General features: G+C 40.7%; 1 protein-coding gene across 3 annotated transcripts in view; it reads left to right on the top strand.

Moving 5' to 3' along the window:
* LOC143024890 (uncharacterized) overlaps positions 1-15,020 on the top strand; it is a 330,101-nt gene that overhangs the window by 295,039 nt on the left and 20,042 nt on the right. Inside the window, exon 4 of one of the 3 annotated variants that reach the window (XM_076184268.1) lies at positions 3,062-3,129. The exons of the other annotated variants lie outside the window; for them this stretch is intronic. Coding sequence (XP_076040383.1) covers positions 3,062-3,129 — 68 coding nt within the window. The remainder of the gene's footprint in view (positions 1-3,061; positions 3,130-15,020) is intronic. 3 annotated transcript variants of the gene reach the window in all.

Genomic DNA, 15,020 nt, shown 5'->3' with positions numbered 1-15,020 from the left:
TGTCTTTGTGTATCTTGTGGTTATTGTGTATGATGTGAGGGGTGGTGTTAGTAGATGTTCCTGTTAGTCGTTTAATTTGTGTCCAGAAGTATTTGGTGTCATTGTATTGTAGTTTTATTTTTCGTATTTCATTGTTGCAGTGTTCGTCGTATAGTTGTTTGTTCTCTTCTAGTAGTTTGGATGTCGCGTAGTGCTTGTTTTGCTTGTGGTGTCCATGTGCCGTTATTGTGTGCTTGTGTTTGTAGCTGTTGATATTGCCATTGTAGTAGTTTTAATGTATCTGATTGTCTTGGGTGTGGTAGAATTTTTTGTTTTGTTTTGGGAATGTGTTTATCCATGGCTTGTTGTATCATAGTATGCCATGTGTTGAGTTTGTGGTCAATGTATTGTTTATTACGATTTGTTCTCTGTCTTTGTTTGTCATATTTTGTTCTTTCTATGTTTAGTGTGTTCTTGAATCCTATCCAGTCTGCTTTGTGGAATGTGTATCTTTCTGGTGTAGGTATTGTTATGATTTTTATTGCCAGTGTTAAGTGTATTGGGATGTGGTCTGATGTAGTTAGTTGTCCTAGTGTGATTCTGTAGTTCAAGTGATGATGTTTTTTGGTTAGTATTATGTCTGGTGTTCTTTGTCCGTTGTGTATGATGCAGGTGGGGAAGTCTGGCCCTAAGTGTGTTAAGTGTCCTCTTTGTATTAGTTGTGCTATCTGTCTTCCTGTGGTGTTCGCGTTGTTGTGTCCTAGTGTGTGATGTTTGGCGTTCATGTCTCCTAATATGTATACAGGTAGTCTTTTTCTTGTTAGTCTTAGTATGTCATCTATAGGGAAGAGGGGGCGTCTGGGGGATAAGTATAGAGTTGCTATTGTTATGGGTCCTTGGTTTGTGTCAATTTTGAGTGCTAGTATTTCGTCCTGAAAGTCGTCTAGTATTTTGTGTTTGATGTTATGTTTAATGGCTATTGCTATGCCTGCCTGTGCTTGAATAGAGTCGTTTCGTCGGTGTACTGTGTAATTGTGTATTTTCAGTCTGTCGTGTGTACCTATCGAGTTTAAAAGTATTATGTCTGGTGTTGTTATATTGTATATGTTACAAAGTTCGTTTCTTCTGTCGAATATCCACTGTATTATATTGTGTTGTATGATGTGTATTTGTTCCATAATGTTGAGGTAGAAGTGTGTAGTTATTGTTTATTCGGCGATGTGTGTCCAGTGTGGTTCGTGTTCTGTGTTCTTGTTTTGGAGGTCAAAGTGTCCTTGTCTGAGTTTGTTGAATTTTGTTTCGTTTACTCTTAAGATGTTGTAGTTAGTTAGGTTTATTGTGTCTGTGGCTATTTTCTCAATTATGTCCTTTTCTTGTTGTTGTGTTGTGTATATTATTTTGATTCTGTGGATGTTGATGAGTGTTTTGAGGGTGTCGGGTGTGGGGTCTGGTGGTATCTGTTTTGTTTATGGTGATACAAGTTGAAGTTCTAGGCTGTTTCTTTGGTTTGATACTCGTTGTTTTTGTGGGAGGTTAGTGTCATCGGTGTTTGGTGCATGTCTTTTTAGTGTTTGTTCTGTTGCGTCCAAGGGTTCTGTGGTGTGTGTGTTGTTAGGTGTTATGGTGGGTTGTGTTTGGTTCTTAAGTGCTTTTGCTAATAGGGTTGTGTTGATGGCTTGGGGAGGGATTATGACTGTAGGGAGGCCGTTGGCTTGGTATATGGTGTTGAGTGTGGTTTGGAATGAGCCAGGGTCTTCTGTATCCATGAGCGTAGCTAGTGTGATGGCTGTGTTTATTGTTGTCATGTGGTGAAGTGTTGTGGTCGTGGTTGTTGGTGTAGGGAGTGCTGGTTTTGATTTTGTGGCAGTGGGATATGTTTGTGTGTTGGTGTATGTCTGTTGGTTTGTCTGTTTGGTGATTTCCTTTCCTTTCTCTTTTTTCTTTGGGCACCGCATTGCTACAGCTGTGTGGTCCCCCTGACAGAGGAGGCACTTGGTTAATGCGCAGGTGCATTTGTCTTGTCTGTGTTCAGTGGATGCGCAGTTTGAACAGATCATGTATGGGAATGGGTGTGGGCATTGTTTGCGTGTGTGTTCAAGTGAGTAGCAGTTAGTGCATTGTGGAATGTATGTATATGTTTCCTGTCTGAGTGTGTGTGTGGGGAATGATTGTGAGAATATCTTGAGTCCCTTCAGGATGCAGTCTTTAACCATTTGTGTAGATTTAAATTTTATTTTGAGTACAGTCTTAGTGCGTGGAAGTTTGATTACCTGTGTTACGTGTGTGTTCGTGTTCAGTCTTTCTATTTCTGCTTTTATTTCTTCATGTGTATGTTCTGTGACATAGGGGTCGACGTGTGTTATTACAACTGTTCTATGTGCGTTGAGTTCTGGTGGGTCTAGTATTTCGTATCCATTGGTGTTGAAAAAGGTCTTGGTGTTCTTTTGACAGAGTGTTTCTGTGGTTGTGTCGTCCATGATGAGTATGTATACGTTGTGTTGTGTAATAAGTTTGTGTATGTAAATGTTCTTTTTGGCCAGAGTGTCCCATAATTGTTTAGTTCGTTGTCTACCGGTGGGACGTAAGTCCCGGATCCTAACTCGACCCATTGCGCCAAGCGCAATGGGTTAGGTGTCTTTGTGTCCTAGTGTTTGTGTTGATGTTATGCGTGTTGGGTAAGGGGATGGTGATTGTAGAGCCATTGTTGTAGGGGCGGGTGGCGGGGGGATGGGGTTAGTCGAACGGGTTAGCGGAGAGAATGAAAAGCGTAAGCATACACTGACACTTTGCGCGAGCGTTAAACGGGGTCTTAATCTCGACGTGGGAGGTGAGTCTCGATACGGGAGGTTGAGGGGGTCAGCTTTAGTCTCTAGCGATAACTTGCCAAGCACGCGTGCCTATGCCGGTAGTGCTTCTAGTGGCACGAGACCGGGAGGGAGGTTTCCCCCCTCTACTGCAGAACAACCAAGTTTTACAGACTGCAGGGGCTATGGTTGTCTACAGCAGAGTTAAGGGGGACATGAATCATCCGGAAGAAAGCGAGAATAACTCGGGTATCAGGAATTTTTTTTTTCTTTTTCAGTTCGGAGCTTCGGCGGTAGGTCTTCACTCTGCGACAGATGGTTGGGCAATCGTCTTGCGACTTGCAAGGTAAGACCACCAGCTTGCGCGGGATCGGTTTTTGTGGGAGGGGAAGAATGTCTGTAAGAAAATGAAAAGATAATAGTGTATAAAAGAGGGCTATTGCCACCGGGCGATTAAGCGAGCGATCAGGGGCTGTTGGTGGTCGTGGCTCGGGAGAAATGGACAGGGAACTCGGACGGCGGCGCCGACGCCGGGATTGCAATCACCAAAGTTGAGAAAATGGTAGGAGGCGTAGTAGTAGAGAAAGGTGGAAAAACGGACAAATCTTTAGTGGGAGATAAATTGAAATGAGAAGATGTAGTATAAGAGAAAGTTAGAAAGGAAGCGAATTTTAGTCGAAGAAAAAGTAAGTGTAGATGTTTGTACATGGGTCGTGGCTATGTTCGTGAGAGGTGTGTGTATGTATCTTACGGGATGTGAATAGAGTTCACTTCCCGCGTGTAGAGAGCGCGTTCTTGTTTAGCCCCAGGAAAGGCCTGAGCTTTTTCTGCTTTTCCCCAGGTTGGGTTTGAGAGTCTGTAGAGTTGATCCAGTGGCGGTGCGAGGGGGGGGGGGAGGGCAGCCGGGCGGGTGTTGTATTATCTTTCTCCTTCCCAACACAACTCTGAAAGCAGAGAATTACGTGACTGGGAATTGTGTGTAAATGTCAGTAGTGTAAACCCGCTCGCCATCGTCAGCAAAGAAGCCAGCGCATGGGTGCGGGCCCGTTGGACAGAGAGGCTCCCCAATTCCTCTCTGTCAACCAGCCGGCGATCAGATAAGGGTTCTGAGTAAGAGTTGGGTTGGGCCTCTGCTAAGCCAGCGAGCAAGTGTGCGTGTGCCTCTTTTCTTCCAAGCACTACTCTGAAAACAGAGAATTACGTGACTTGGGAAATGTGTGTATTTGTCTTAGGTGTAAACCCGCCTGCCGACGTCAACGAAGAGGTCGGCCTGTGCCAGACCGGCAGCAGCAAAGGAGATATATCTCCTCACCACCACCAGCCGGCGAAGATTGCTGGGCACTTGTTGAGTGAGCTGGAGTGGAGAGACGTCCGACATCTAGCAGCGCAATCGTCTCTCTGGAGCCGGCGGAACGCAGTATATATAGTGCTCGCGAGGACGGGAGGAAGGAGAAGGATGAACTGGACAGAACTAGTCTGGGCCTTCAGACGAGTAGTAAGGAGGGGAACGAAGGGGAGTAGACTAGGAAAACCAAACGTATACAAGCAATTTACAGTACATACATAATTATACAATGAACACAGAATCTTATACATATACAGACATTTTAGATACAAGTAGGATGGTGGGTCATCACCCCCCCCCCCCTAGAACTCAGCAACTCAGGAGAACAGATGAGTTGGGTGTTCTAATCAGGACGGCTAAGGGTATCAGCAAGAACATTCTCAGAACCCTTAATATGTTTTATCTCGAGGAGGTATTGTTGAAGAAACAAGGACCAACGTAACATTCTCCTATTACTGTTCTTGTTCTGTTCAAGGAATATTAGTGGATTATGGTCTGTGAATATTAGTAAAGGGGTCAAGCTGGGTTGTACGTAGCATTCGAACTTCTGCAGGGCTGAGATGATAGACAGTAGCTCCTTCTCGGTGGTCGAACACCGCCTTTGGTGTTGATCTAGTTGGGCCGAGTGGTATGCGACAGGATGCAATATCCCATCGTGGTCCTGGAGAAAAGCAGCTCCGACGGCTTGATCACTTGCATCCGTCTGTAGAACGAAGGGGACGTCGAAGTTAGGTGAACGCAGAACTGGATCCTGCGCGAGGAAGATTTTTAGGATAAGGAAAGCGTTCTGACATTCCGGAGTCCAGGAGTAAGGTAATGAGCAGCTTGTCATTCGGGTGAGAAGTTTGGATAGAACCTTCGGTAATATCCGGCCATACCCAGAAAACGCCTGAGTGCTTTCCGAGTAGAGGGAGCCGGGTAGTCGACAATGGCCGAGATGTTGGCTCGTTTTGGCCGGACGACGCCTTGTCCCACCTCGTATCCCAAGAACGTCACTCTAACTTGTGCGAAGATGGTTTTGGGAAGTTGGACGGTGAGGTTGGCTTCTTTCATTCGGGACATTACGACATCTAGTAGTTGTACATGGTTATTGTCAATTAAATCGTCGACCCGAGGAAAAGGGTAGGCGCCAGGGATGGTAACTGCATTGACTAGTCGGTAGTCCGTACACAGTCGTGTTTGTCCGTTTTCTTTGGGGACTAAGACGCACGGAGATGCCCACGGAGAATTACTGGGAACTGCTAAGCCATGCTGCACGAGATAGTGGTACTTTGGCAAGGTATGGCTTGAGCAAGTTAACGTGAATAAGTTGAGTAGTTTTGCGTCTGTCAGGGGTTTCTAGTACGTAATTACATCCTGACATCTTTTTCTAAACTTTATAAGGACCATGGTATTTAGCTTAAAGAGGTTGTCCAGAGATGGGAATGTACACAAGAACCATATCTCCTTCCTTAAACTCTCTCTCACGAGATTTCTGATCAAAGGTTCTTAATGGCAAAGGAAAGAATTTTGGCAAGGTTATCCGGAAGGGAAACAATATACTGGTTAACAGACTGTAAAGGTGAGGTAGGAGAAGATATGATATGGTCCTTGATTACCTTGAAGGGTCCCCTTACCTTCCTTCCATATAACAATTCAAAGGGAGAAACACCCAGAGCTTCAGATGGTGTTTCATGGAGCGTAAATAGGAGGAAAGGCAATCCCTCATTCCAATCACGGTCTTCCTCGTAACAGAACTTCGTAGCATATTCTTTCACGTCTGATGACATCGTTCTAGAGCTCCCTGACTGGCGTGGTGGTACGCTGTAGACAGAGACTGTTTAACATTTAGTTCTTTGAGAACCTGGATAAAGAGATTGCAAGTGAAATTGGAACCTCTATCTGACTGTATTTCCTGAGGAATACCAAAGGAAGTAAACATATGAGTTAAACACTTAATTACACTCATAGCAGAAATATTCTTTAAAGGAAAGGTTTTATAGTACCTGGTAGTGGGACAAAGAACTGTTAAGATGTACTGGTTACCCTTCTTGGTTTTGGGCAACGGGCCCACTATGTCTATCACCAGTTTCTGTAAAGGTTCACTAGGTACTTTAATGGGTTGAAGGGGATACGGAGGCCTAGACTCGTTCGACTTGCCTACTAATTGGCAAGTGTGGCAACATTTAACGAATCTACTTACCTCTGCTTTCATACCAAGCTAAAGGAATTCTGACAAGAGTCGTAAATAAGTTTTCTTAATACCTAAGTGTCCTGAGTGTCCTGTATAAGCAATCTCTATTACCTGAGTCCTCAGGTTAACAGGTAAAATAATTTTTGACATTCTGCCCAGGTATCATCATCAGAAAGGTAACGAGGTTTATACAATCTCATAAGTATCTCTTCGTGTAAATAAAAGAAGGGAGTATGTAGGATATCCTCCTTGGGAATAGCTCTGTTAAACAAGGGAGCTAAGGAAGGGTCGTTCTGTTAAGCCTCTTTGATGCTCTGCCCAGAGGGTAGAGTAAGCAGGGTGGTTGGGGTGGTTAGAGAGCTAAGAGTTGGTTGGTTAACTTTTGCTTAGGATCGTGTAATAGCACAGGTTGGAAATAGGTTGGGTTGGGTTTGCTCTATGGTAGAAGTTGGGTTATATGGTAGGGGAGAAGCAGAAACAATTAAAGGAAGATGGACTAGTTCTCCTGCTAGATCGTTACCTAGTATAAAATCTGATTCAGTGACTGGTAGGGTTGCCGTTTCACTTACTCCTACGGGGACAGTATCCTTGATGAGTCCATAGTTCAGGTACACCTTTGCCAGAGGTACTGAGAAGGGGTTGTGGAAGTCCTGTAAATATACATTTTCTCCTGTATAATTACGTTGGACTCCCGGCAGCGCTGACTGAAGTAGCAATGACTGTGCTGCTCCTGTGTCCCGTACTATTCGGAGGTGGTGTTCTACGTGGTCTGGTCTGGCTTTGGTTTAATAAGCCATATCCTGTCTGCTTGGGGAATTGCAAAATGGTCACTCAATGCTTCAAATTATCGAAAAGACAAGGTTGGATTCTCGTCTGAGAAGGCGGGAATGAGTGTGGTGTACTGCAAGAGATCTTACTTGAATTTGAAACCACTTGTTGACTTGGGGTCGATAGTTCGAGCTTTTTGAGTTCGATTTCGTGTTGCCTTTGTTCTTTCTCATGTTTTTATTTGAATTTGTTTTTGTTCGTTCTCATGTTGTCTTTTAAGTTGTTTTTGTTCGTTCTCATGTTATCGTTGTTCTCTTTCACGTTGCAATTCGAATTCCTTAAGTTGTATTTCATACCTCATCTTCATTTCAAATGTTTGATATTCTAAGTGGTGTAATTTGGCTGCAACTGCTTGTTCTAAATTGTCAAATTCTCTGCCTTCGTCTTCCGTTTTCTTTAACTGATCTATATGACTCAATATTAGTTGGATTAATTCAGTTCTACTCACGCTCGTAAGATAAGTTAAGTCCCATCTTGCTGCTATTTCTTTCAGACATTCTTTATTTGGGTTCTGAAGTACAAGTTCTTCCACCGAGGGGTTCTCAACAAAGTTTTCGATATTCAGTTCTGCCATCGCGAAATTTTTACTCGCTAACTGTTGCTACTAAACAAGTTATTGAGCGTGCCTCGCTTACGCGGTGTACTGGACAAGAATTACAAGTAGAATTATAATACTCAACTCCCATGAATATTATAAATCTTTAGGACAGAATACATTCCAAAACTACATGCCGTAAGTAGGATAGAATTATCGTTCCCACACGTATCCTAAACGGATCCTACTTCAGTGCTCTTTCGAAATCTACAGCTGAAAGAGTTTAACGTGGTCATGTGCAATGGGGTATTTAACGATTAACTGACCGAGATCTCTCTTGGACCAATTATTACTTTACTGGAGTATTGAGTTGCAAGTTTACCGGACAGATGGACAATGTCGATGGTTGTGGGAAGCAAGTGAAACTTACGTTCCGCTCATATATCTCACACCTTCTTAGTTTTTGTTCATATAAGAGGATCCCGGTCGAGCCGCCATTCTATGTTATGCCTTCCGCAAGGATATAAGGACTTTCTGTCTAGGAGGGGTTCGTACTTTGTGACCTTGATGGGGTTAAGGCAAAATCCAAACGGAAGGTAACATAAATAGCTAATTTAATTTATAAAAAAGTCAAAACAATTATAATGTCTTTACAAAAAACAAAAACAAAAAACAATAGATAATTTGTAACGTTTTATAACATAAATAATTCCTCAACCTTAACCGAAACCAAGTCATGAGAATACAATTTAGTTACATATGAACACTATGGGGTTGGAAAGAGTGAAAGCGATGTGGGAGGGTAAGTTACGCCTTGGTAGCCAGCGATAATAGTCTCTCTGGAGCCGGCGAAACGCAGTATATATAGTGCTCGCGAGGACGGGAGGAAGGAGAAGGATGAACTGGACAGAACTAGTCTGGGCCTTCAGACGAGTAGTAAGGAGGGGATCGAAGGGGAGGAGACTAGGAAAACCACACGTATAGAAGCAATTTACAGTACATACATAATTATACAATGGACACAGAATCTTATACATATACAGACATTTTAAATACACGGAGGATGGTGGGCCATCACAACACACACACACACACACACACACACACACACACACACACACACACACACACACACACACACACACACACACACACACACACACACACACACACACACTGTCAGTATGATGGTACCGGCGGTACCTGGTTCAAATCCTGCCCAGGGCTGAAATTATTTCAGTATCCCTGCTCTTCGAGTCGTTACTCCAACTCGAGTGGGCGGGGAGTTGGGGGTGTGTGTGCGTGTAAGCTCATAGCATTCCCCATAGATCGGTCATACGAGCTCTGAGCTCTCTTCCGGGGGGGAATAGCTGTCGATCACGAGTCCAACACGTGATCCAAAGACCATGATGAACATACACACACACACACACACACACACACACACACACACACACACACACACACACACACACACACACACACACACACACACACACACACACACACACACACACACACACACACACACGTCGGTCGAAGTGACAACGAAGTTTGGAACTCCAGAGAAGACTGCAAATTTCGAAGATCACAACGACAAGGAAGTACCTGTGTTCTATTAATATGGAAGGGGAAAGCTCGTGGTGTAGTGGGAAGGTGAAGAAAAAGGAGAAGGGGAGGAATTACTGAGGAAAATGGAAGGGAATGAGGAAGGGGACGAATGGGCCCAGGATCTTAGAAGAGGCGTAAACAAACGGGAGCAGAATATACAGACGAACAACAAGGAAGCAGAGGTGTGAAGGGCAGAAATATAGATAATAGCAGCACAATGGAAAAAGATGATAACTGCTTTTGTGGATTTAAAGAGGGAGAAGGGGACAACCTCCCCCGACTAGTAAATATAGAGGAGAAACTAAAAGAAATGAACGAAGAATGGAAGGTTAGGTTTGACCAATTAACTCTAGTTGCCGAGAAAGTTGATAAACTGGAAGAACTAAGAAAAGAGAATCAAAATCTAACTAAAGAAGTAGAAGAATTAAAAAGACAGTTAAGAGAAGTAAAGGAAGAAAATGAGGAATTAAAGAGGAATAATTAATAAAGAAAATAAAGAGTCCATAACAAAAGAAGTAAGTGGTTGGTAAAAGTTCAGGAGAATAACAAAATTGAATTTAGAAATGTAGTGAAACAACAGATGAAGGAACAAACTGAAGGCACAGTTATTAAAGTGATGAGAGAGAAGGAGAATATAGTAAAAGACTTTGCAGATAAAAAGAAATGTATTATTATATTAGAGAAGGAAGAGAAGTATAATCTAAATAGGACTACAAGAATAAAGGAGGAAAAGGAAAAAGTAAATAGTATATTAGAAGTAGTTCAAGAAGATGAACCAGAAATAGGGAAACAACTAGAAGAAATGTATGGGCTCGGGAAATACAATGCTGACAAGACCAGACCAATTAAGGTTAAATTCAGGTCACAAACGACAGCAGAGAATATCTTAGCAAAAACAGGGAAACTAGCAGACAGTGAGCAATTTAAACAGGTATGAATAAAAAGAGAAATGAATAAAGAGGTAAGAGAGGATGAGAAAACAAAAAGACTAGAAGCTAAGGAAAAAACGAGAAAAGAACAGAAACAGAAAAAAGAGAAATTCTATTGAAAAGTAGTGAATATGAAAGTGAGGAAATGGTTCATAGCAGATAAAAACGGAAATGAAATAGAAAGGACGATGGAAGTAGCAGAAAATTAAAAGTGTCTTACACAAATATAAATGAATTAATAACAGGCTTGAACGAATTGAGTGATTACCTGAAGGAAAAAGAACCTGACATAATGGGAATTGTAGAGACAAAATTGAAAGGTCCACTACCACCCAACAGTGTAGGACATGGTGCATATAATTGTTGGATTAGAAACAGAGGTAAAACAACGGGGTGGAGTTACGTTCCTGACTAAGAAGGATTTAGATGTGAATAGTGTAGAGATGATTACGATGGAAATGGAGGACAAGGATAAGAAGAGCAGGAAGTTTGTAGTAAATTATGTGCCTCCTAAAACGGCTTCGTGGGAAGAGAGAGAACACAGAAGACACCAGGATATCACTAAGTAAGATAATGGAAGATGGAGGACGAATAATTATAATAGGTGACTTTAATTGTAAAAAAATCTGCTGGGAAGAGATGACAGTGAAGAGTGGAGATGACCCATGGGGAAATATATTACTTGATATGATTATTGAACATACAATGACGCAATGGATACAAGAGAATACTAGGTATAGAAATAAGGAAGAACCATCGAGACTGGACCTAATAATCACATCAGAACCCGAAATAGTGGACAAGATCGAATATAAAACACCAATAAGTAAAAGTGACCACATATTGGAACTAAAAAAGGAAAAATACATGAAAAAACGAACAATATGGAAAGGGAAGATTGATGTATGAAAAAACAAACTTTGACAAAATGAAAGAATTCTTTCAAAAAGCTGACTGGGAAAGAATACACAAGGAGAAAACAACAGTAGAAGAGAAATGGAGTATTTTGACAAAGAATTATAAAGGAGTGGAAAAGTATGTGCCAAGATAAAATCAAGAAAAAGGATATGTAAAGTGCTGGTACAACAAAAGATATAGGGAGTTAAAAGACAAAAGGGATAAAGCTTGGATAAAATGGAAAAAATACAAAAAATCTGAAAAATGGAAAATATATACTAGTTATAGAAATGAACATGTACAAGTGTATAGAGAACAAAAAATAAGATACGAAAAAGATGTCACAGAAAAATGTAAAGATCAACCAAAATTATTTTACAAATTTGTAAACAACAAATTGAAAAACAAACAAGAATTAGAGAAACTGCGACAAGGAGGAGTCGAATACACAGAAGAAATAGGAATGGCAGAAATTATGAATAAGCATTTTAAATCGGTGTTTACAAGAGAGAACATACAACCTAGAGATATCGAATGGGAGGAGAGAGCTCCCCCCTATGAATGAGATAGAAGTATCAAGAAATGAAATAATGAAACATTTGAGTAATCTCGATGTCAGAAAATCGCATGGACCGGATGAAATGGCAAACTGGATTTTGAAAGAATGCAGGAATAAACTAACAGACAAAATACTTAGCCTAATATACAGTTCATTGAAAGAAGGAAAATTTCCAGAAGATTGGAAAAGAGCAAATATAATACCTATATATAAAGGGGAAACAAAGAAAACCATACTAACTATAGACCGGTCTCTCTTACAAGTACGATAGCTAAAATCTGTGAAAGAATGATCAAAACTAGATGGGTAAAGCATTTGAAAAAAAAAAAAAACGTACTAAATCCAAGACAAATTGGATTTAGACTTGGACGATCATGCATCACAAACCTAACGTGTTTCTATTCAAGGCTAATAGATGTAATACAAGAAAGAGATGGATGGGCTGATTGTGCATTTCTAGACCTGAAAAAAGCCTTTGATAAGGTACCACATAAGAAGTTGCTTAAGAATATAGAAACGGCAGGAGGAATACAGGACAACCTACTGAAGTGGATGGACTTCTTGCATGAAAGTGGGTGGACTTCTTGCATGAAAGAAAAATGAGAGTGGTAATAAGAGACAAACACTAATTAGGATGAAGTGATAAGTGGTCTTCCACAAGGAACAGTTTTGGCCCCAATAATGTTTGCTATATATATTAATGAAATGGATGAAGGAATTGAAAGTTATATGAGCTTTTTTGCGGATGATGCAAAATTGTTGAAAAAAGTGAACACTGAAGAAGATTGTGAGTCGCTACAGAATGATCTCAATAAAGTATGGGAATGGAGTAGGAAGTGGGAGATAGAATTCAATATCAAGAAGTGTAGTATAATGGAATTTGGAAGAAGCAAAAACATAATAGTGGGATCAAAAATTGGGAGAAGAAATAAAAAAGTAGAAAATAAGAAGGACCTGGGAGTCATTATTATGAATAATATGTCCCCTAAGAAGCATATAAATTTTTTTTTTTGGAGAAACTTATAATTCAATAAGAACAATCAAAGTGGCTTTTACATGACTGGACGAAGAAATGGTGAAGGAAATACTAGTTACCTTGATAAGACCAAGATTGGAATATACAGCGACGATGTGGTCACAAAGTACAAAAAAAAATGTATAACAAAACTTGAAAGAATACAAAGAGCAATTACAAACCTAGCACCAACAATCTCAGAACTATCATATGAAGAGAGACTAACAAAACTTGAACTACAGACATTAGAACAAAGAAGAGAGAGAGGAGACTTGATAGCTATTTATAGAATCATGAAAGGCATAGAAACTATTGATAGAGGGGATCTAATAAAATGGAATAGTAGTTTCACCACCCCCTTGTCACCACTGTCACTACCGCTGTCGGTCGTCGACCATACACGTATATTTGACTTGTAATACCACTCGTCTCAAGGCCCCCTTGCCTTCTTTACGTGAGTTTCACTAAATATTCAAGTTCCTCTTAAGCAGTAGGCCCAATGCCTTGTATTTCCTGTAGTCTCACTATTTTCTAGGCCCCGTGCCTAGTTCTCTCGTCCTTTGGGTTAATAAAAGGGTGGTGAATTTTCTTTCTTCTTTCACTGTAATTTCACCTTCTGGTTACACTCGGGATCTCTTTCTCTCGTCTCTACATCGTCTCTCTCGATCGTCTCCCTAGATCGTCTCTCTAGATCGTCTCCTGATCCTCTCTCTCGAGATCCCGTATCCTACGCTAAGCTACCTTCGTCTGACGTCACTAATTTTTCTAATCCAATCTCCGGTGACTTTTCAAATAAATGTCACTCCTTATGGGCGTGACTTTGAATTCATGCACCAATAGTTTTTTTCTCCTTCTCCACCTTGCACCAAATCCGGAAAGCCACTACAATGCCACTAGCAATATTGTTTACCTCAGCATTAGTCAAACGAAGCTAACCTGCGCTTACAGAGTTTTGATTACATCATCGATTATAAAACAGTCACCACCGTCGGTGTGTTTACATAGACATAACGTCGCCCTCACATAGACATAACGTCGCCCTCGAGCAGGCGTCGAGTCTGAATTATTCTAATGCCCTAGCTCATTTCCATTCGTACACTACCGGCCTCTTACAGGGCTCGGCAGCTACCCTTGGTCGTCCCGACCAATTTCTTATTTCCCTCTTACAGGGCTTGCTAATATATTTCTAGAATAAGCTAATCTACCCTTGCGTAATTGTTAATCTACCCTCCAAAATACATCATTCATGCAATAAATTGGGAATAATACATAAACATAATACCTATAAATGTGAATAACATGCATCTCAATATATATAAGGCATTGAATTAAGCGGTTACATGGTTGATTTGCTTTGACAGAGCCAATCTCCGGAATACAACAAAGGCAATCAGTGCTGCCACTAACACTGAAAGTAAGGGTATGATAAGGATTGGTAGTATATGTAAATCATTTGAGGGAGACCTTGACAATGGTCTTCTCTTAATTTTCAAGGGAGGAGAGTTTTCAGGCAATGTGAAGTTGAAGGTTGAAATGTAGGTGTCATCGGTTAAATGCATTGTATTAAGGGTATTAGAAATGGTGGAAATAGTGTCTGCATGCAATTCGCAGTTATCTTGAATAGAGACAAGACCTTCAACCAAATCCAATTTAGGACTCAACCCGGGACAATTTATTGATACCTTTGTCTTGTTAGGGAAAAACAGGTAATGAGATCCTTGTATGTTACAATGAGGGATCTGGTCTACCAAAATTCGTTGGTAATGACAATTGTTCATAACAGACATATTCCTAACCAGAGAGTTCATGTGAAGCTTCTCGGAACACAAAATATATCATGCTTTCTCTTAGATTGTCTACAGAAAGGATGTAATTGATTAGAAATTCACTATGAGCACTAACTTTAAATTCTGAATGGTTTATCATCTTTTCAATAGCAATTAATTTGCAAAACACACTAATCTAGAGTTTGAGTGTCTCTTCTTGTTCAATATTATTTCCAACACACTTCATTTTCAAAGACAGTCTTATTACTTTAAAATGGTCACAATACTCATGTGTGTACTCAGATGAGAGGTCCTTAAGTCCTTAAGGTTCCAAGTCTGACCACAGCAGATCCTAGGCTTTAGGTTTCCATGTATCTGCTTGACACCAAGTTCCAGTTGTTTAGGTCTCCCATCCCAAATACAATACAAATGGTCAATACTATCTGTAAAATACATCAAGATTAATGTTCAACTCTTGAAAAATATCATTATAATATTCTCCATATTCTCCAGGGTTATTAATATTCATGCACAAAGTATTACTATAATCATCTTCATAGATCTGCAAGCTAATTTTCC

This window comes from Oratosquilla oratoria, chromosome 4, assembly GCF_046742065.1.
Source record: "Oratosquilla oratoria isolate Oo_2021 chromosome 4, ASM4674206v1, whole genome shotgun sequence".
Taxonomy (NCBI): domain Eukaryota; kingdom Metazoa; phylum Arthropoda; class Malacostraca; order Stomatopoda; family Squillidae; genus Oratosquilla; species Oratosquilla oratoria.
This window is presented reverse-complemented; position numbering and strand designations above follow the sequence as displayed.